This window comes from Melospiza melodia, chromosome 10 (genome assembly GCF_035770615.1).
Source record: "Melospiza melodia melodia isolate bMelMel2 chromosome 10, bMelMel2.pri, whole genome shotgun sequence".
Lineage (NCBI taxonomy): Eukaryota > Metazoa > Chordata > Aves > Passeriformes > Passerellidae > Melospiza > Melospiza melodia.
Window position 1 is genome coordinate 17,452,468 of NC_086203.1, and position 22,367 is coordinate 17,474,834.

Genomic DNA, 22,367 nt, shown 5'->3' on the forward strand with positions numbered 1-22,367 from the left:
CAACTTACACATTGAGCTGCATCCTCTTGAGTACCTGGGAATTTCCTGCTCTTCTTCCAGATCCTTTAGTCCTTCTCAGCATCACCCTTGCTGTAGCATCAGCCAAGCACTCAAAACTACAAGTTCCTATGAGCAGTTCCAATTTTTTTTTCCTTCACCTGTGCTGTCTGCGCTGCCATTCAGCCCAGCTGGGCCTCACCTCCCCGTTGGTTCCCCAGGACCTGGAACATCTCATTCCACCTCAGCACCACCCAGCACATTGGGTACAGCCTCCTTGCCTTTGGTTTGAAATGGCTGGGGGCAGTGCAGAGAGGAGGGGCTCTAAACATGCAGGTATTGCCCCACACCGCCAAACCTCACATAGAAAAGAAGAGATGAAACCCCAGAAAGTTTTTTAAGCTGGTATTTTATTAGAACTCTCTACATAAAGCACCTTTGCCTGCCTTAACCTCTCCGAACGCAGCTCCTTGTTACACAGCACGAGATGCTCCCGTCTACTCGGCGTTCCTGGACTTGGACAGGGCTGCCCTCACCGCCTGCATGATGGCATCCTTGTCAATGCCAAACATCCTCAGCAGCTCCGCTGGCTTCCCGCTGCGGGGCACGTGGGACACGGCCAGGCGAGTGACGGTGACGCCGGGCTCGCCCACCACGGCGGCGCACACGGCTTCGCCCATGCCGCCTGCGGAGAGAGGGAGATACGGCACTGAGGGAGCGTCCCAGCAGAACACCCACACTGTGTGTGGGGCCTGCACCTACCAGCCTCCATCCCAGCCTCAGGAGAACACCAGTCACACGTGTCTGAGTGGGCTGACTGCGAACTGAAAAGCCTGTCCTGTGCCAAAGGCATCCTGAGGACAAGCAGGCTGCCTTTTCTGAAGTACTCAGCCATAAGCAGCAGGACACACCTGCCTCTCAAGGGCACAGGATTGTCAGCAAGCTCTCACCACCTCAGCATCAGCCACCAGGAGCCAGGTTTAAAAATACACTTTGACTGAAGAGCATTTACAAGTGTACTTAACGTGCTGAAATTCCAACCAATCTCAGCAGCTCAGAGCTCCATCTTTTCACATGTCTGTACGTGCTGCTGGGCACCTCTCTGGGTTATGTAATGTATTCAAACCTTTGCTCAGAGCTCACCTCTGACTCACTATCAGTCACAAGCACAAAGGATGCAATGGGCACTGCATGGAGGCAGGAGAGACACTGGAAGCAGAGGTACCAAGGAAGAAGAAAACAGGACTTGGGTCAAAAGCATGTGCTGTAAAACCTGGTAGAAGGGACACCTTAGTGCTACCCTTCAGAGAGTGTTTCCAGGATCACAGGGCTGCTCACAGCTCCTGGCATGGTGGGATTTAACCAAGCTGAGCCTGCAGCCAGATGCCCCTCTGTGGATGCAGCTGGTGAGCTCAGTGGGATGGGGCCTGCAAGCACAGACACCTGCCCTGCCTGCACCACAGAGCACTGTGCCAGCACAGAGCCGCTGCTCAGCACCTCACAGTTAAGACTCTGCTGTCTTGCAAGCAGTAAAATGCTTATCCAGAGCTGAACATTGAGCTAGAAAATGAAGAGGTTCAGGTATCTATCACCATCCATAGTCTGGGACAAAAGCATGGAGTATCCAGCACTTACAGTAGAACCAGCTCACTTCAGGTACCCGGCCGGAGTGATGTTCACCTTAATTTAAGATAATATTCTCATAACTATATCTACTGATTTCTGTTAGTAGATATCTATGGTGGTGGAGAAGAAATAGGGAGGAATTTATCCCAGAGTAACTGTGGAAAAACTATGGAAACTGCCCAAACCATCTGATTTCAGGTAACCTGGAGCCAAGCTTTTGGACACATGGAGTACTTAAACCTGCACAGCAATGGTCTCTCTTGCAATTTCACATCTGCAAAGAAGCTGCTGTGCAGCCTTTCAGAGAGCTCTCTGAGCAGATCCCCTGCAGCATAGCAGGAATTTACAATTTCACTGGGCACAAATGAATCCAGACTTCTCTTGGACCAAGCACAGAAAGGGCACACAAGGCCAAGTGAATCAGAAAGACAGCCCTGATTACCCCTTAAATCTTTGGAGCCTTTCAATCCTCAGTGTCACTTTATAATTCTAACAGCACCAAAAAAAACTGAAATCTCTCTTTTGCTTTCATGAGATGACAGCATCAGGTCTCATACTCCTCTGTCAGGTCAGAAGCTGGGAACTTCCAGCTTCTGAGTGCTGTGACTTCCCAGACCCTTCTTACCTTCATGGTAATGGTCCTCAACAGTGATGATTCTGCCCTTGGTTGCTCTTGCATTTTCAAGTATTGTCTTCTTATCCAGGGGCTTTATGGTGAAGGGATCAATCACACGGATGTAGATCTTTTCTGCATGAACAAATGAAAATTATTTGCAACAATGAACTGCAACATGCAAGACAATGCCAGTGGTACAGACAATGGCTGTGATCTCCTAGACCATTATGAGAACTGCCCACATGAACTGCCAGGTAGCTGTACCTATGGCTCATCTACCACAGAACCTAGCCAAGCCTAATTTCTATATGTATTCTTTCTCCATGGACCTTGTGGAATAGTGATACCCATTTATTCACAGACATGATGGAGGAGGCTTGGATGAGGGACTCAAGGTTACCAGGAGCACCCTGGTAAAAAGTAATGTAACTGGCTTTCCCCAGGTAAGAGAGAATTCAGTCACCAGAGAAATCCTCCTTACTCAGGCTGTCAATTGTAATTTTTTCCCCAGACCTTTATTTAACCTTTATTGTCAAGCCAAGTGCAATTTCCACCTGATTCTTTGGTGTGTAGGCATTCTGAATTCTTTCTTCACTGCAGGCTGCCACCTCTCAGGCGTGCCTGTCTGAGCTGCCCAGCCCTACCAGGGCACCCTTAAGGTTTGTTGGCACCAAACCCAGATCTGCCCTGCCCTCGTAAGGCAGGCCCAATGGCTCATTAAAGCTGCACACAAATGGCAATTGTTTATAAAGAATAGCAATTGTGTGAGGTTGTCTCTGATCCTGGCTGGCTGAACACTGGGCTGGATTCCTACACATGAAGAGGCCCTATTGTCATTTTGTGACTGAAGGCTCTTTAGTGGCCAATACATTTTAGATATTAGACTTTGCCTCTGCACTGTGGGATTATCTCTCCAGAGGTGATTACTCAGACTTCAAGAGCAGCAGAGCACTGTAAAGCATGGTAAGTGTAGAAAAATAACAATGGTTCTGAAAATACAACTTTCAAAATGTCCTAAGCCTGGTGACTGAAGGTCATGACAAAGTATCAGTCCACCCAGATGCTGCACACAAAGCTCCCCATAAGCCACAGCAGCATTACTGTATTATCTCCTGCTATTTGTAATCTCTTCCTGAGGAGAGGCTCCTGACTCACAGATGGGTTTTTGATGGTTTCTTTCTCTTGTGTCATTGAAGGGTTACCATTGCTGTGAGATGTCAGTGGCTTGAGCACTGCCATAGATTTGTGCCCCTCCCACAGTGGTTCAGAGTTGCTGCATTCAAAGGAACCCAGGTCAGCAGTGAGCCCAGCCCAGGGCCAGGTGCCCATGGGCACACACAGGTGACAAGCTGTGCTTTGGGACCTGGCTCCAGCCTGTTTGCAGCTGATTGTGCTGTAGCAGACTGGGTGCCACTCCTGCTTCTCACACAGTGTCCCCAAGGCTCTGCCCACAGGGCCCTACCACAGATCAGCAATTCTAATGAGACCCTGGTGTGATCTGTTGTCAATTTTCATGGCTACAGATGCTGCTAAGCCAACGAAAACCTCCTCCATTAGGTGAGACTGGCAGCTGCATGCTGTGTTGCAGTTTCAGCTAACAGTGCCTGACCAGCTGCCTGAACAGTGTCATTCATGTTTACCAGTACAAAGGGTGAGCACTTAGGCTGACTGGTATTGATTTTTTTTGGTGTTACATGACAAAGGGAAAAAAGCCCCACCTTTTCTCAGCTGCTCTGCTGCAGCCAGTGCTTCATGCAGAGTGACTCCTGCTCCAATCACAGTCACTTGGTCATCCTTACTCTTCAAAACCACCTGCAAGAAAACATGTCCATGTGTTTTTAACACTTAATCTTACTGGGGTTTTTTTTACATTTCTAGAGATTTTAATGAAAAGATCAAATCTTTGCAACACTTTAGAGGCAAAAGGGCTTTTACAAAGGGAACACTGCATATTTTTCTGATTCTCTTTATCTGTGCAGTATTTACCTTTGCCTGTCCAATATGGAAGTCCTCATTGTTGTTGTAAATGACAGGGTTTTCAGGACGACTGGTTCTGATGAAACAAATGCCCTGTTTCCGAGGTAAACATGGTAGAATTTAATAAAACAGAAAAGTGTTAACATTCTAGTTGATAAATCCTATACAAAAAATACAGAAAAAATGACTTTTTCTATTTGTCTGATGTTCACCCTCCTGTGTTGCCTCTGGTTCTTATAAGTAAATTCTGCCCCACCAATTCCCATTAGTCCCTTGTGACAGCTGATTGCTTCAAGCAGTACAAAACACTTCACCTCCTCTTAAAGCACACTGATAACTCGCAATTTCCTTTCTGATTCCAAGATACTTATCTCTCTTTTGTTCTCTTGTGGAAATGGAGAATCCTACTTGAGTTAATTAGACTCTTGGAACCTTACCATACCTGTGCAACTTTCACTTTGTCAATTTTAAATTGGAGAAGAATGCTTGGTTGAAAGCAAGGAAAAAGGCTTTTCATCAGTTAAAGTTCAGATGCCCTGAAGTAGCAAACTTGTACTTTAATCTGTTCTTCCTACTTCTTTCCCCACCTCCCATCTTTTTTTCCACAAACCACTCATCATATTTGTTACACTCCTTCACTAGAAACCTGTAGTAGCAAGATTGGATTTTTTCAGATAATTTTCTCCTTTCTCAAGAAAAACTTCATGGCAGCCAAGGAAAATACTGATCAAGGAGATGATCAAAATCCTCAATATAGAGATTTATCTTTCCATATCCAGCTTCAAGTTTGAACCCAGAGATAAGGTACTAGGAGAGCACTTTTAGGTTTGCTAAAGACCTACACTTTAATTTAATATAGATTCAAACTGCACTTGTGCAATCATTTACATCTCCCCAAATCTGGCCCACAGCATTCAAGATTGTTCATTCTGCACCAGCCTGGACAGAATGTCTGCAACCTTTCCTTGAAAAGAAAACATCCCACTGCCCCAGTGGAGCCTTGGGAAGAATTTACGTGGGTAGAGACATGCAAGAAACATGCCAGAAGCAACAAGAGTAGTACAAAAGCCAGAATTATTTTCTGGCTCAGAAATACTCTGATGCAAACCTTGGTGTTGGCAGCTATTTCCACTGCTTTTTCAGTGGCTACAGCATCACTGGGGTAAAACACAGTGGAGTTGGGAATAGCCCGGAACATGCTCAGATCCTCCAGCCCCATCTGAGATGGCCCATCCTCACCTGGAAGAATTAAAGCAGGGTTACAAGGGAGCAAGTTCACATTTTTGACAATCACTCAATATAGAAGTGAGGTTCAACGTAAACCAAGCAAAAAAGGAGAAAAGGATAAAATCAGGCACACACACAACATGCAAGTCTACCTGCTTGAGAAAAGAATCATCTTCTCCTTAAACTTGGAACCATCTAAACAGTAAATAAGGATAGAAAGAGACTAAAAAGAAAGAAAACTGGGATTAAAAAGAAAAAATAGGAAATAAAGTATAACAATAAAACAACACAAAAGGAATATAACCAAATAGGAGGGGTACAGATACAGAAAGAGGGTCACAAGATATCCGAACATCTTTAGATTTACATGTGCTGAGGCAAAATTTATACTTGTCAATAAGTGTTCCTCCAGATTTAAACTGCTGGAAATGTGAAGGGAGAATTGCATGTGTCCCATAGGAAAGGGAGAGTGCAATTAGCACAACTACTCTCAAATTCTTAGGCTGATTTCAAGATTAAATGAAAGGTATGTATGTACTTTTTAATGCTGTAAAAAGGTCTTTTAAGGAGCAATAGGGCATCTGTGTTGTTATTTTAACAACTCAAGCACCTCATAGCACAGATCTCTGAAAAGGAACTGTTAGGCAGGACACGTGCTGGGTGCCATGATTTTCCATGGTTAAAGAAACAACCACCACAACACCCCCCGCCCCCAGTGACCTTATGTAAGGGAGCTTTGGGAATGGCACTGCTCCGAAGCAGCCATGCACAGAGCCCAGAATCCACTCATGTCACAGCCTGCAGCAGCAGGGCTAGGAGCCTTCCCACATGCACCCACTACCTGTTATTCAAGAAGGACGAGTTCACGAGGAAGGAGGAGAATATGTTCCTAAGAGCAGCACAAAATTCTGAAGAACTTTAAACACGTTAAAGAGATCAATTATTGAACTCTGCCACTGCACATTACTAATGAAGTAAGCACAGACCAGGAAAAGGAATTGTCTTGGCTTTCAATCATGACATGAAGATACCCTCTCAACATCACAGTTTCTAAATGAGTGTACTCTGAGTGAGAGGGATCCAGTGGGCATTTCCTTTCCTAAAATGCACTCGCACAATGAAGGCATAGAAGGAAAATGAAATGATGAAGAATAAAATTATCAGGTGATAATTTTAATATCCTGAATCTGAATATTATCGAATGCAGAGAGTTACTTATGCTTGTCCTGCTTTTGCTATGGTGGTGCCAATACCACCAACATTCCAAGCTCCTCAATTCAATTCAAAGTAACTTACAGACTGGAATCAAGTTGAGTCTGGCCCCAAGTCTTTATGAAAATGTAAATTTATATGGTTTTGGAATACAACAGATCAAATGAGAGTATAATTCTCAATTACATCTGCAAAACTTAGATTTATAGCTTAATAAAAGAAGTAAATGCTTAATATGAGCAGTAGCAAATGTCCAGAATATAAAACAGTCTAAACAATTGATATTTCTATTTCTGACACATGTACGCTATGATTTCTTTTTCTGTATGTTCAGTTTGAAAAATACAGATTTTTCCATTATACTTTTATGACCTTATAACTTATTTAATGTTTCAGTCCATCAGCAACTATTGGTCTAGGAGTGAACTTGTACAGAAGGTCATTGTGATAGCTATTTCTCATAAGTTTAATGGTTCAAATTTCAGTGCAGTAGAAGCCCAGGTCTGCCTAGAACTGCATACATAAAACTTCAATTTTCACCACAGGTCCAGATTGGATTCTGAATTGCATGCAGATTTGGAGTTCCATGCAGGCCCAAAGTTCTAATAGGAAGTATGCTTCATTCATACCCTTTCATTTAAAATTGAATTTTTTAACTGCTAAAGGATTTCTCTGAATAACTTTCTTTATAACTCTTCATATAAATTGCAAAACTTACATTAACATCATATAACTCTTTATAAAACTTTATATAGCTCTTAATATAAGTTGCAAAACTTTCAGTTGAAATTCTTTTTTGAAAATCAAGTTGAGGCTTGAATGAGATTTGTACCTCAAACAACTTTATAAATCCAAGTCTGCACTTCACCATCACAGCTCCCAGCAGAACATTTCATGTGCTGAAAATTGAAACTTGGAAGTGTAGTTCTAGGAGACAATTTGGGTAACCCAAAAGAGTTTCATCTTCCTAAATCAGCAAAGACCAAAGCTACTTGGCTTTTACATCAACACTCTGCTTGCTAGAAGTCTGAAAGTGGAAGGACTGATTTTAAAAAGAGGCTTGTAATAGAATCCCTCCCTCAATTACATATACAATATGTACAGAGTCTGCTCCAGAGAACTGCACTGCTACAGGTAAGTTTGAAGTTTGGGATGAGATTACACGTGTTTATGAAGCATCTTTAAATCTTTACCAATATTACAGATCAAGTTAACTATTTTGTTTTAAATGAAAAAAACCCCCATCCAACTCTGCCAAACCTTACTGCCAGCCAAAACTATTAAATCAACTGAAAAACTGATGTAGGCAGTGAACCTTAATTTACTACCCCTGTCAGCTCTCCTTCTCTTTCACTTTCCCTACAAATACCTACTAGTTTTTCAAGCATGAATGTCTACTTGCATTTTTCTTCTTGGTATGCAAGTCTGTTCCTGTTTTCATGGGTCATGTCTATGCATTTCAGATTAAAAATAAAATTCTTTTCCTCCTTCAAACCAAAGCCAACCCCACTATGATCTGACGTGCTCCAAACAGTGACAGTGGGAAGCCAAGACCAGAGAAGGCTCTGCTGGTGAGGGCCTTCAGCCAGCTGGACTGAGGTGTGCTGACTCTGCTGCCTTGGTCTCCACTGGCAAACCCTTTTCCCACACCAGGACAGGGTCTGGACAAGCAAAGTTCTTTCTGCTGTCAGACATCCTGGGTTTGGCTGGGATAGTTCATTTTTTTTTCTTAGCTGGTACAGTGGAGTGTTTTGGATTTAGGATGAGAATGCTGTTGATAACACACCAATGTTTTGGTTGCTGCTGTGTGGTGTTACCCTAAATCAAGGACTTTTCAGTGTCCTCATCCTCTGCCAGGGAGGAGATGGACAAATAGCTGGGAGGGACCATGGCCCAAACTGGCTACAAGGATGTTCCATACCACAGAATGCCATGCTCAGCATAGAGACTGGGAAAGAGGGGGGCTCCAAGGGGCTGACCACAGCTCAGGGACAGGCTGGGCATTGGTCAGTGGGTGTTGAGAAATGGTATTGTGCTTTTCAGTTTATTTTTATAATTATTATTATTAGTAGTAGTAGCAGTTAACTTTAAAGTTTTTTTCTGATTCTCCTCCCAATCCCATTGCAGGGACAGGCAGTGTGTGAGTGGCTGGGTGGTACTTGGTGTCCAGCTGGGATTAAACCACAACAGATCAGGCTTGTGATCTCCTGAGGAACCTCAGCCTACAGAGTCCATGGGAGCTGAGCAGATGCATCCCAGAGTCCTGAGGGAATTGGCTGAAGTAGCTGCCAAGACATTCCCCAGCGAAAGTCACAGCAGCACCAGGTGGAGTCCCCACTGACTGGAAAAAGGGAAACACTGCACCTGGTTTCAAATAGGGGAAAAGAGAGAATCCTGGGAACTACCAACTACCACTCTGTGCCTGGGAAGATCCTGGAACCCATCCTCCTAGAAGCTGTACTGAGGCACATGGGGAGAGGGAGGTGATTCAAGACAGCCAAGGGTAAGTCCTGCCTGACTTTGAGCAACCTAGTTTAGTGGGAGAAGTTGGAAGGAGATGACCTTTAAGATCTTTCCAACCGAAACTTTCTATGATTCAATTTTCTGAATTATGTAACAGCTTCACAGTTCCTGTTTCATTAGTATGTAAGAGATTTCAGATTTTATTAATCACCATATTAACAATTTCAGTAGTAAAAATACTGGGATAAGTTGAAGTAGTTATTTCAAATGTGTGATCTCTAAAGTGTTTTTGAGATTGATGGACAAGAGCATCTGTGCAAAACCAGTTATCATTAGTAAGAGAGAGATTCCCAGTAAGAGACTGGGAAACAATGGTACAGTAAGCACATGACTATTCTCTCCACAGAAAAAATATTCTCTTTTTTTCATCAACTGCAAAGATGAAATGGAACCTGAACCCTTCAGTTTCAGTCCAATCCCTATATATCAGTCTGTACTTGTACAGTAGGAAATCTTGCAGGGAAAAGTCCTATTTTCATCGGGCCAAAGAGGCAAAACAAGGCCGATGACAGCTTGAAATTTTTCCCATTCTTTCTAAACACAACAGAAGTGGACTTGCAAATACAACTTCCTGCTATCCCTGCTGCCACTGTTACAGCACCCAGCTAGAGCCCAGCTTCCCTGCCCAGAGCAGGGTCCATCTGGCTGCCAGCCAGGCACCAGGGAGTGCCTGGGGACACTGTGGCTCCCTTACCGATGGAGACGCCGCAGTGGGAGCCGCACAGGTTGATGTTGCTGTCGGAGATGGCGGCCATGCGGATCTGGTCGAACGCCCGCGAGAAGAAGGTGGCGAAGGTGCTGGCAAAAGCAACGGTCCTGTCACGAGTGGCACAGCCAACTGCAATGCTCACCTGAAATTGGACATTGGGTAAGAACAGTGAATTCTTCATTTATCAGTGGTTCCTAGGACATCGTCTGTGCGACTTCTTGCCCTAAAAATTTAGCAAGAAGCTCTCAATGCAGATTAAAAATCTCTGTTTAGTCCTGCTTCTAATTGCTGGCATTTCCAGAAAGGAAAGGAGGCAACTCACCCTCCCAGTATCTATTCTCCTGCATCTCCTCTGCTCCATGCTTCAACTGCTAGCTGTTATTGTTGTCTCTTACTGGCAGCTTCTTTTCTTTATCTGCTTAAAGCAGCCATTCAAAGATTTTTAAGACTTATCCCTCTCTTTCTTCTCCTGGATCAAAGGCTTAGGTTCTCAGTCCAATGGACATGGTCTTGCTATCTCCAGAAAACAAAAATCATCATTAGTAAGAGGGAATGGATTTACCTGTGTTATTTGGACTGGTATTTACTAAAAGGGCCCTTCTTTAGCAAACTGGAAATTAGAACAAAGTTCCTAAATTGGTTTTAGCTACAATTACCTCACATTTATTTGAAAAACAAGTATTAGACCCCACCGTGAGGGGACTCACACTGAATGGTCATACTGATCTTTCAACAAAGCCAAGGGAGCAGTTACCATGTTCTGCTCAGCAATGTAGCACTCAATGTAGCGACTGGGATGTTCCTTCTTGAAGAGCTCAGAGAAGGTGGAGTTCTTTGTGTCGCCATCCAGGGCAATCACTCGATCGTTGGCGTGGCCCAGTTTTGCAAGCGCAACCCCGTAAGCCTTGCGGGTGGCCCACTGCAAAAGGAAAACACACCAGGGCTGCTGTAGCTTCCTGCTTTTTTGTTCCTGTTTTATTGTTTTCAAATGATAGCAGTATCAAAAGTACACATGAGAATGGTGACACACAGAAGAGTAAACAAACCCACAACAAAGCATTAGAAATACATCTGTTCTGAAATGGGCAACTCCCCACCAATCTGACTAGGAAATGTTTAAACCTTGCTTTCCAATCATAGAAATTCACTGAACCTCAAGGAGTTTCTTCAATTTCAAAGGCACATAAAATAGTTTATAAAATTGATAATGATCATGAAATGAAGAAGAGTGATTTGAATCTCCATATTTTAATATATTTATATACCCTTTCGATACCCAGCAAGTTGACTGTGTCACACTACAGAAATAATGTCTGCCTATTGAGAAGAGGTGGGTAGTTGCAACTGGGGGAAGAGATAACACAAAACCTCCTGCCATCCTGTTAAACGGTCTCACACTTTGAAATATCTGACTATCAGTGAAAAAGAAGGGAATACCTTTTCTCCCACTTTGTAAGTTGGTGGAGATGGCATCTTAATGTTTCTAATATTTACTATAGGTGCATCTTCTTCTGGAAGGGCTGGAGAAAGTTTTTTCTTGTTCTGGATTCTGTCATCTATTTCCTGAATGACTTGTTCAGCCATATTTTTTGGAAGGGGCTTTCCATGCCAGCTTTCCTTATCTTCAACACCTGTGTATTTAAAGTCACATTACAAGTAAGAATATAAAAACAATTTAGCTTCAGATTTTATCCAGATGAAAGTGCAGTGGTGTATGACAGTCCAGTATTTTCTTCCAAGGAAGAAATTCCTTGAACAATTGCAGTAGTATTCAGCTGCATTAAGACAGACATTTAAACAAAGAGGAGGAATTTTACATGATCAAATTACATATATTCCAAACTTGTGACAAAATCCCAGCACCTTCTACAGAAATGATTTGTAAATTTGCCCCTAATAGACCTCAGTGTGGCAGGAAGCAACCAGTAAATCAGCATTTACATTTCCTATGAAATTTCAACAGTTCTATTTAAACAAACTCAGGTAAGTTTGAAACAACAGTTAACCAAGGTGTCCAATTCAAACAAGATCTGATATTTTACAGCTTTATTTTAATAGCTTCTGATGACTCTTATCTGATGACTCTTATTATGCAAATAATGAACTTTGCTTGCTTACTCAATGAAAAGGAATGATATTCTGTGCTGTTACTAATATTTATCTGGTCAGAAAGGCAAGCTCAGAGTGCTGCTAAAAGCTGTGGCTACAGGAAATCATGGCAACCCTTGACACACTGAGTGTGCATTTGCTCCATCCCAGGGACAGAACACTCCGTAGCTGGCACACGTCCCACTGACAGGACCAAACCAATTTTCTCAGCAATAATGTTGCTGACAGGTAGAGAGGGTCAAAGACCTTCTGCAGCTGTTGCTGAGATGTGCAGCTCTCTGCACTGCAGCACTAGGTGTACATCATATCTATGTGTGTATGCAAAGCAAGAATTGTTTTATTACCTGATATGCCTTTGCCTTTGAAAGTCTTTGCAATGATGGCTGTTGGCTGATGTTTGGCCTGGCCAAAGGCTTTGCAAAGCTCCTCCACACTGTGTCCATCCACAATGATGGCATGCCAGCTAAGAACACAAACAGATCAACTGTTTCTAAAGGGTTTTAGCATGTGACACTCTCTGGTAGTCAGCAATAACAATAACAAATACTAACTTCATTCCAGTGCAGTGTCTTTTTAAGAGACCCAAAGTATGCCAGAAACACGAACTAGCATTTATTTGAGACCATAAAAAATAGCACAGCTGCTTTTTTATAATGCAAAATGAGTCACAGGGGGATCAACAACTATGAGCAAAATTCACAGCCCACAGATAACTAAGTTATCCTACATTTCTTCAGATATAATGGCCATTTTTAATCACAAGAGCAAATCAAACATCTAAAAATAAGATGAAAACTGACAATAGACGTTGATTAAAAAAACCCCAAACACTCAGGCATGATTTGGTTTCTATTGTATCTGACATTTTTTTAGCATGGATTTTGCATCTGCATAGAAATATGAAACTAAATGAAAGTCAATACACAAAGAATTCTCTTTCCATGCTGTTTTTTTCTGATCTACTTGCTATAATAGGACATGTGGTCACAGTTATAAAATCTGAATTTGATATGTTAAAAACAGATTTAAGACCCTTGACAGATTTATCTGTGCAAGCAGTCCTTATTTTTCCTCAAAACCAACAAATTTTGCCACTTCCAATATTCCTGCTGCAGCCCTAAAGTCGACCAATATCAGGCATTATGAAAGGCCCTCTTCCATGCTGATGGAATCCTTTAGAGCTGAAAGCTCATTTGAACAATTCTGAGAAGCAAACAGAACATACATTTTCAAATGAGAGATTATCCTGAGCTTCTCCCACTCACATACCCAAAGGCCTCGCAGCGTTTCTGGTAGATTTCAACGTGATGCTGCAGAGGAGCAGGGTCACTTTGTCCAAGACGATTAATATCAAATATAGCAACAAGATTATCAAGCTTGTAAAAGCCAGCAAAGGCCATTGCCTCCCAAACAGAGCCTTCAGATAACTCTCCATCTCCAAGCAGACAGTACACTCGATAGCTAGAAGAAATTAAAAATGAAAATAAATTAGGTTTGATTTGTGAGCACTATTAAATCAAAACTCCTCCAATAATTCATGGTAAGAATTCATCTCATTTTTCTATCCCAAACTCAGTTCCCATTGTTCAATGCATTCACCTCAGCTAAAGTTACATAACCTTAGACAAATCAAATTCAAATAGTTATGAGCCGTTACACGTTAGAAAAATAAGATGAGAAATACTGCACTCCTTTCCAAGCCTTTGTCTCAAAAAAAATCAAGTTTAAGCCTCCCACTGCAAGGCTTGACTGAACAAGCCCATTGAACACTGTCACTGTGACTCAGCAAGATCCTGAACAATGCAGGGACAGTTACCTCTGCTTCCTCCTTCCTCCCATATACCCTCTGGAAGGACAACCAACAGGAATTAATTCCAGGAAACTCTAAAACTGTAGATGAGCTCAGCTATGGATTAAAGCATACTGCATAACAAATTCAGAGTTCAGTAAAAAGATAACCAACATTAAATGACTTTGTAGACTATTTCTCCAACCACTGAAGCCCTTTATTTAGATAAAACTCAGCAGGAGTACTGAATCACCTCTACCAAATTCAGCCACAACATTTGTCTTTTACTTCCACTCTTCTTCTGGACAACAAAACTTTGTAAATGCTTATTACCCACCAAAAAGAAAAAAAAAAAAAAAAAAGGTAAATTATTCTTCAAATATATAATTTTAAAACAAAATAATTGAGATGGCTGTCAGTGATATTGTTTTTACTCAACATGAAGCTATAAGAGACTTTTGATCTGATTCCTACCTGCCTTCAGCTAAATGTGAACTCCTTGCACTTAAGCTGCTCCCCAGTGCTGCACGCAAGACCACCTTTTCCTTTTGTCATGTAAGCACTAGTTAGATTTTTTCCACACGTAGCATCTGCTAAACTCAATTAAAATCAGCAAGTCATCTTTCACAGAAATGATTTCAAGCTAGTGAAGTGTAGGACACATTAACTGGGCAGCCTATGCTTGGATGTACTAGAACTGTCAAATAAAATATATCAACCACATCAGGCTATTTTCCTCCTCATACAGATTTGCCTTTAGACATCTTCTTTTCTTGTGCACAAAACAAATGGCAGGAGCAGTCATTTTTGTCTCTGTGGAGTTGAGTGCCTTTCTGATAACATTTTGGAGCCCTACTTTATGATTCAATTATGCTATTATTGACCATAACGGGTCCTTATCCAACCTTCTCCATTATTTGTCATCTGACTTTGAACAGACCTCTCCAGCTTGCACTTTCCTTCTAAAGGGACTCATCCAGTCTCAAAATGGATATCAGTTACTCTCTGGAAGTTAGAGGCTCCTCCAACAACTCCCTGTCTTCTCTGTTCAGGAACATCAGCTTGCAATGCTGTCAGGTCACAAAAGAAACACACATATGCACTAATTGTTGCTAAGCTTTAAACCCTTGGTAGTTTCACTGGCAACAGCTTTGTAATTATCTATCATTTAAAACCTGAATTTGAAATCAGATTTGGGATTGAATAAAGGAGAATGAATCTATCTATCTATCTATCTATCTATCTATCTATCTATCTATCTATCTATCTATCTATCTATCTAATTTTAACAAAATTTTCCCATTAAATAATCATGAAGTATGAAAATGGAATTACCTGGCTCTGTCAAAGAATTTGCCAGTGTATGCCATTCCACAAGCAGCGCCAAGACCCTGCCCAAGGGATCCAGTAGCCACATCAGTGAAGGCTTGTCTCTGAGAATAAAAAGATGATTATTTTGTAGTTATGAAATAGAGGAAGTAATTTCCAGTGCTAGAAGCTGGTTCAACATGCACCAAAATGCAGCTTCTCAGCCATAACAATGTGCAAGTCCCTCTAAATCTTGAACCCCTGATTTCCCTGCAATGCAATTTCCTTCATGTTGACTGTCACAAGCTAACTGGGCACTCTGAGAGGGAATGGAATTTCTCAGCTATTCTTTGGGTGGCAACAGTTAAGAATTGATGATTCTGTGTAAAAAAGAATCAATTGAAACAACTGGCTGGGAATGGAAAGACCAATGAAGTGGCCAAGCTGGGTGTAAACTCTTGAAATACCTCAAAGCTGCTTAAAGGGCAAGTGAAGCCTGGATGAAACTTTACCTAAACATTTATTATGAAATGGAAAATACTGCCATGCAGGGCTGTAGGGGAACTTTACTACTACAATAAAGGTCATTTCTACATGCTCATTCAAACACAGTTCAAATTCAAATTCAATTGTGAAGCCATAAATGCCATCATCCTTCTTAGAAGTCTCTCTTTCCTGTACTGAACAGCTAGCAACCAAAATCACTGTGAAATACATACACTTGTTGTTTCACAGGAGGAAACACTTTCATATCAAAGATTATGAGCACTCACTGGCACTGGGTGTCCTTCTAGGACAGAATCAATTTTCCTCAAGTTCAGTAAATCTGCTTCTTGTAGAAAGCCAGCTTCTGCCCAAACAGAATACAAAATTGGTGCTGCATGACCCTAGAGAGAAACAGAAATTGTAAACAAAACACAAGTTTCACAATTCCTAACTACCAGGACAAAACTCTACAAAGCTGACAGACCCCGAAATCAGGTTCTTGTGCCCATCAGGAAGACATGGAATTATTGAACATTTTTACAATGCACACACCACATTGATGCTTGTTTCCAAGTTCCCCATGCCCCTGCTTACAGCACCCCAGCAGGATGAGCAGTGTTATCTCACTAGAGCTTCCTTCAGAATGAATGTACTCAGGCTTAAATGCAGTGAGTGACAACAGGCAAAGTTTTAAGCTTTGTACACTCAGAGCAGTCATCTTCCACTCCACTCCTTCCACTCCATCTTTGTGGAGCAGTCATCTTCCACCCCTGGAGTCCTCAGGAGTCAAAAGAGCAGGCAGAGGTTTGAAGCCATTTAGCAACTCTGGACAGAAACACTGATTAATTAGAGAGCTAAAGTAAACATGAGGAAGTGACTTTCAGTGTTTTACCACCTCAGCATCAACTGCTTGCTTCTCACTCAGTTCCTTCTTTCAGAGTGGCCACCAGACATGGCAGCAGTTACATCCAGCACAAGGACATTCACCATGGGCTCCACAGCACTGCTGAGGGACTCTGACTCAGAGATGGAATGTGCATCACAGGAGCACTTCATCTGCCACGTTTTCCATCTTTTCCATGTTTTATGTTTTCTGAAGGCCCTCACCTGCCTTTATGCCATATGAATAATATATCCCTGTGATTTGCAAGGACACAATGTAGGAGGGGACAGAAACACTAACAGGCAGCACAGACTGGGGTTTAAGTGTTTTCTGACCCACAGTGGCTTCAGATGTAACAGTGACTTTAGTACCATGCTGACACAGTAGGAGTGCAATCTACAAACTACTCACTAACCTGCCCTGTTTCATGCAATGCTCCCTGAGAAGCTGGCAGGAATTGGAGCCCACTGTGACATGGCTGCAGGCAGAACAGCAGGGCTGCATTTAACAATGAGCACAAAAGCCAACTGCAACTGCCTTGTTAGAAAAATAAAATAGACCTTGCTGCATCCTGATAGATTGTATAGACAATATAATATTTATTATTTAACATTATAACAACTTGACATAGTGGAGTTAAGACTTATCAGGACACATTACAAAGACCCTTTTAAAACTGTTTTTAAGTTATGTTGTAACTTAATTCAGCCAGTTTCTTTCTTTCTGAAGCAGACAAATTCCAGGCTCTCAGATATTTCCAACAGACTTCTCTGCAGATGTAGGTGTATGTAAACACAAGTCAAAGAAGACAAGTCAATTAAATCTACAGACAGACAGCTCTTTGCTAGCAGACTGTAACAGGACAGCAAACCAGTAATTATTTATTTACCTTTGAAAGGACAAACCGGTCGTTGCTGGCGTTTCTGGGGTCTTGCACTTTGTACCTCATGGTATGGAAAAACAGCACAGACATAATCTCTGCTGCACTGCAACATGATGTAGGGTGGCTACAAGTCAAGAAGACCCAAGGTTACCACTTGTGTTACTGTTTGCTCAGGACCACATCTTTAAAGTATCACTTCATCAGACCCCAACTCCCCAGCATTAAAATGCACAAATCTGAAGTGTTTGATATCCCACCCCTGTGCTAATCAGATACTTTGAGGCAGAGGGAGCCTCTGATCTGGTTGAAATGGGTGTTCAATCAAGACCCTGCTGATAGCTCAAGAACTTGTTTTTTAGAAGTCTCCCTTCTTCTCCATGCCAAGGACCACCACCTGAAGGGGTGGCTGAAGCACAGGACACTCAGCCTGGGCCTGAAATCAGACTCCACTGATTTATCTGGTGGCAGAAATTCACACCAATGCAGAGGAAACAAGGGCAGCTTTCCACAGAACTGGAGCCACTCGCTGAGTGGAGAAATTGAAAGCATGGCATCAGGACTTGTTCAGGCTCTGGTGCACGTGCAGGGATTGGTAATGCAAGATTAACTTCTGCAGAGAGCTCTGGAACATTTATAATAGTATAACTTAGGAACCATTTCATTGTACCACATTAGAGCTGACAGAATAAGAATTCTGATTTTTAAAGAGGACATTAAATAATGCAATTTTTTTTCATCTTCTGTTGAAACTGGATATGGAAATTTACTGTCTCCAGTAAACACCCAGATACATGTTGTAAAGTACTAAATTGCTTAATCTTTGGCTAGGAGGGGAACTAACATTTTCTACATTTACATCTTTAAGTTTGAAATATTATATGTGTTGGTTTATCAAACATTTTTCAGTATCTGTGTAGTCTCTCCCATTGAATTGTCTGGGATAACAGCACATGAATTCATACTCAACTATAACTTGCCTTTGGAATACACAGGCCCATTTCACAGGCAGCTGTGCCATGAAGTACCAAGTGAACATAAAGTTATGTGAAGAGGTCATGCAAGTAGCAAATATGGAGTTATTCCATGACAAGGTATATATTTCATTGGAAGTGCAATAGAAGGACACAGAATTACTTTTATTTCTCTAGATTACTGTAATTTACATAATAATCACTGTAGTTCTTATGCACCTGGAGTGGGTGGCACCATTTGACCACTTGGGGGTACCAGCCTTGGTTTTCTCTTGCCATAAAGCTTAAAAGGGGTAAGGAGGCTCCTTAAAAATCTTTATTGAATATGGAAAATAGCATTTTTCAGATTTTACTGATATAAACATAATTCTTGACATCAGCCATCACTACTGAAGTACAGGAAAGTGGATGATGAATAGTAAGGAGGTTGAAAAAGCTGTTTCTTCTCACTTCCTCTTCTACCCACATTTACTTTTCATCTTTTGCAGGCTATTCTTCAAGTATTTGATCCTCCTTGTAAAACAGGATAAACTGACTGTGAAAGTGTCACTTTTGTTTCCTACATGTACATTTACCATGCATGTTAGGATTAGACAACACTTTCACTAAGTGAACCAGAATATTTTCTTTTGATAGTAATAAACCTTCCCACCCAATATCCCCAACATAACTGTAATAAAAGAATAAAAACATGCAAAACACTAGCAAAATACAAATTATGGTTAGTGTTGATCCCTTAGTAAGTACTCACACACAGGGAACCAAGAGAATTAGCTTTAAACCATGGTTCAAACATATTAGTAAATATTCATATATTTGAGTTAATCAATAAGCCTTACATGCTTGTTTAAAGCTTTCATTCCTTTAATTTTATTAACTTTATACTTAACCATACTTCTATGAACTCCTGGTCTTGATTAAAAAAGTTTTAAACCACCTAAAATGGTAGCATGTGGAAATAAAAAAAAAAAGTAGAAAAATTTAATAAATTACCTGAAAATTGGAAAAACATCTTGTTAAAGCTACAGGTTAATTAAATTAATTTCTACTATTTGAAATAAAAAACCCCCAAAACCTTAACTTTGAAATACCGTCCTTCGATAGGAAACCAAACCAAAGCATACTGGAACACCAAAATCCTGGATCCACACAAAACAAGGGTAAAATAATACTCCAGGTTCGTTTTGTGGGTTTTTTTTTATTACTGTGAATCAACTGATGTTTGTTCCATCTACATGTATCCACACATTTCAAAGGATAGCAGTGGAAAGCTAAAATGGAACACTGAGTCAAAACAAAAAAAAAAAAACTGAAGAAAAAATCATCTGCAACAAGTGATCACATCACCCATTATGAAACTTAACTGCCTCTTAAGAAACTCTTGCAACTTCCACTTTTAAGAATGTATCCATCCTGCTCTAGGAAGCCAAGACACTGTTTCAAAACTGCAGAAATTTATCATCAGCTACAGCAGACACTCTACCCATTTCAATGGGAATGTGTGGACTACTTATCTAAAAGAGAAAGCTCTTCCACACCCCAAAGCAAGTATGGTCAATCTTTACAACTAAACGAATCAAATTTTTGCCCACGTAAGTAATTTTGAGCGCAAAATTTTTTTTCCAGTTCACTGAATTTTTCCACTCCAGCTGATGAAATACTCAGTGATGTGTTTGAGCAACTTCAGGATCAGACTGAGTTAGGTCTTGCCCAGACAAAGACTGTACTTTCTTTAGCAGAAGGTAAAAGAAGTAAAGACTGCAAGAACTGGTGTGACATATCTACCACACCACCATTTATGTTGCAATACATGCCACAGTTCACAGAAATTACTTCCTTGAAAGTGTAGGCAGGTCCTGTTTCTTCTGAAGTGCTTTTATTGCAGTTTTTACAAGCTACACCTTTAACAAACATGTATTTCCTTAACAAAATCAAAGCCATCATGACAATTCACATTTCTAACTAACTGGAAGCTTATATTTAACCTTAACTTCCATTCAAGCATCTTTTCCCATCCTCAGTGCACACCAGCTATTTAAGCAAAGCACACTGTCTCAGTTTTTGGGAAACATTCATAATGCACAGCTGCTTTGGAAATGTACATGCTTTGCCTAACTCCACAACAGACTGAATGTCTTTTGGGCACATTACTACACCATCATCTTGGCAACCAAATCTTATTAAGAAAATATATTACTTATCAACAGAATCTTCTCTCAAGAGCCCATCTTTCATAATCTGCTTGTTATCAAGTTGTGTAATAATTTCAGACTACACAACTCCAGTGGCAGAATAAACCAGAGGGATTACTGAAATGCCTTTGTGCTAGAAGGACTCAGTATTGTAGCACAGATGAACCAGGGAATAAAAAGCTTGAGTAAAACTACTTTTACTGTTTCATCAGCATGGTGAGAATGGTTTTACTGGTGAATTTTGTGGACCACGGAAGAGAAACAGAGGCTGTAGTATGATCCTTATTCTTTAACAGCACATCAGACAAACCAGAGAAATAATTTTATCTGTTGATGTGACAACTGATACCACACATCCCTGCTGCTTGCTTAAAATAATTACTGGAAACTGAACACAGAAGCCCAAGCTCTACAAAACACAGTTTTCAAATTACACTTTCACACAGACTTGTGTAATACTGTACACTGCAGCTCTGAAACAAATCAAGAATTAAAAGGGCAATTGTTGGGTATTCTATACCTCTCTCTCCAGACTGGACCCAACAAGACAGATTTGTAAAAAAGCACTGCTCTGACTTGCTGAGAGCTTTCCCGCATCCAACACCCCATTTCACAGGAAGAACAACAGCAGCACTTTCACTTGCTGGCTGCAAACGGAACGAGTAAAGTTCAGCTCCGAGAGCCATGTGAGGGAGCTCATGCCAGGCACAGGGTGGGGACTGGAAGGCAATTCAAAGAAGCTTTATAATATTTTGCACATCATCCTTCTTCACAGAAACCTCAGCATCCAAGGGATTCAGTCAGATTTTTTTAAACACTGCAGCTAGTTTCAAAGAGAGCCAAAGGAGGAAATTGCAACAAGATGGAATATGTGTAAAAAAGAAAAAAAGCCCAGCACTTTATATGGAAGCATTCATATATTTTTCAAGAAGAAAAAAAAAAATGGCTTTGATTTTACATGACTAAAAGCTGATTGTTTGCAGAGATTTTTTTTTTCCATAGGTAAAGCACGATCAAAGAAAGGATAACCCTGGAATCTGCACACATCAGAGCCCACACTAAATCCTGTCCAGAGGCTTGAATAAACTGCCCATTGGAGACCGCGGGCATTGCACAGATAATCCCACTTGGGCTCACTTGAAATTCTGTGCAGAATTAGTTCCAACTGACGGGCACGCAATGAAAAAGAAGCCGCTTGCGCCTCGGGCACAAATTCTTTGGTTTCCAGTCCTGCCCCAACTTAGCATTCTCTCCCAGTCACAACACCAGGCGGCACCGGCGACCGGCGTGGCCCGGCCCGGGCGGGCTGTGCCCGCGGAGCCCCCGGCCGCCATTTCCACACGTGTCTCCTGCGCATCCATCAGCGCCGGGGGCTCCGGCGGGATCGGCCCTGCCCGCTGCCCATCCCCGCGCACGCCGCCCCAGCGCTCCCGCGGCCGGGCCCGGCGCATCCCCGCGCTGCGGGCGGGAAGCGGACCGCGGGACCGGGGGCTGTGCCCCGGGCACCGGAGCGTCTCGGGCAGCGGGAGCCCGGCACGGCCCCTCCCCGCACCACGCCGAGGCCGGATGCAGCCCCGGGATGCGGGAGCGCGGCTCTGGTGTGCGGCCGGGGCTGAGTCGCTCCACGCCCGCCTCTCTCACTCACCCGGAGCCGGCCGCGGTCGTGGCCTTGATGGAGCTGATGCGGAGCCGGTTGGCCGTGTCCTTCAGCGCCTGCAGCGTCTGCTGGTCGGGTTTGTGGTAATCCTCCATGTGTGCGACGCGGGAGGGCTGCGGCGGCGGGTCTCGGGCGGTGGCGGCTGGACCTGCTCTGAGGACGGGCTTTGCGATGCGGCGGCGCGGCTCACCGGGGCCGAGCG

General features: G+C 42.2%; 1 protein-coding gene across 1 annotated transcript; it reads right to left on the bottom strand.

Moving 5' to 3' along the window:
• Positions 1-387: 387 nt before the first annotated feature.
• On the bottom strand, positions 388-22,362 carry TKT (transketolase). The gene is made up of 14 exons (XM_063164630.1): positions 22,154-22,362; positions 17,352-17,469; positions 15,867-15,980; positions 15,121-15,218; positions 13,266-13,457; positions 12,341-12,459; positions 11,325-11,518; positions 10,642-10,806; positions 9,873-10,029; positions 5,325-5,455; positions 4,226-4,309; positions 3,958-4,051; positions 2,249-2,371; positions 388-682 (listed from the first exon to the last, which is right to left on the bottom strand). Exons 1-14 carry the CDS (start codon positions 22,258-22,260, stop codon positions 495-497), a joined length of 1,884 nt encoding a protein of 627 aa, XP_063020700.1. The 5' UTR covers positions 22,261-22,362; the 3' UTR covers positions 388-494.
• Between the last annotated feature and the right edge of the window lie 5 nt (positions 22,363-22,367).

What these genes read in the sequence shown, in the direction of transcription:
- TKT (XM_063164630.1), bottom strand. Translation starts at nt 22,260, where the DNA reads ATGGAGGATTACCACAAACCCGACCAGCAGACGCTGCAGGCGCTGAAG. An exon ending in TAGAAGGACACCCAGTGCCA is followed by an intron (nt 15,219 to 15,866) that starts GTGAGTGCTCAT and finishes TTTTATTCTCAG; the next exon opens with AGACAAGCCTTCACTGATGT. An exon ending in AAACGCTGCGAGGCCTTTGG is followed by an intron (nt 12,460 to 13,265) that starts GTATGTGAGTGG and finishes TTGTGTTCTTAG; the next exon opens with CTGGCATGCCATCATTGTGG.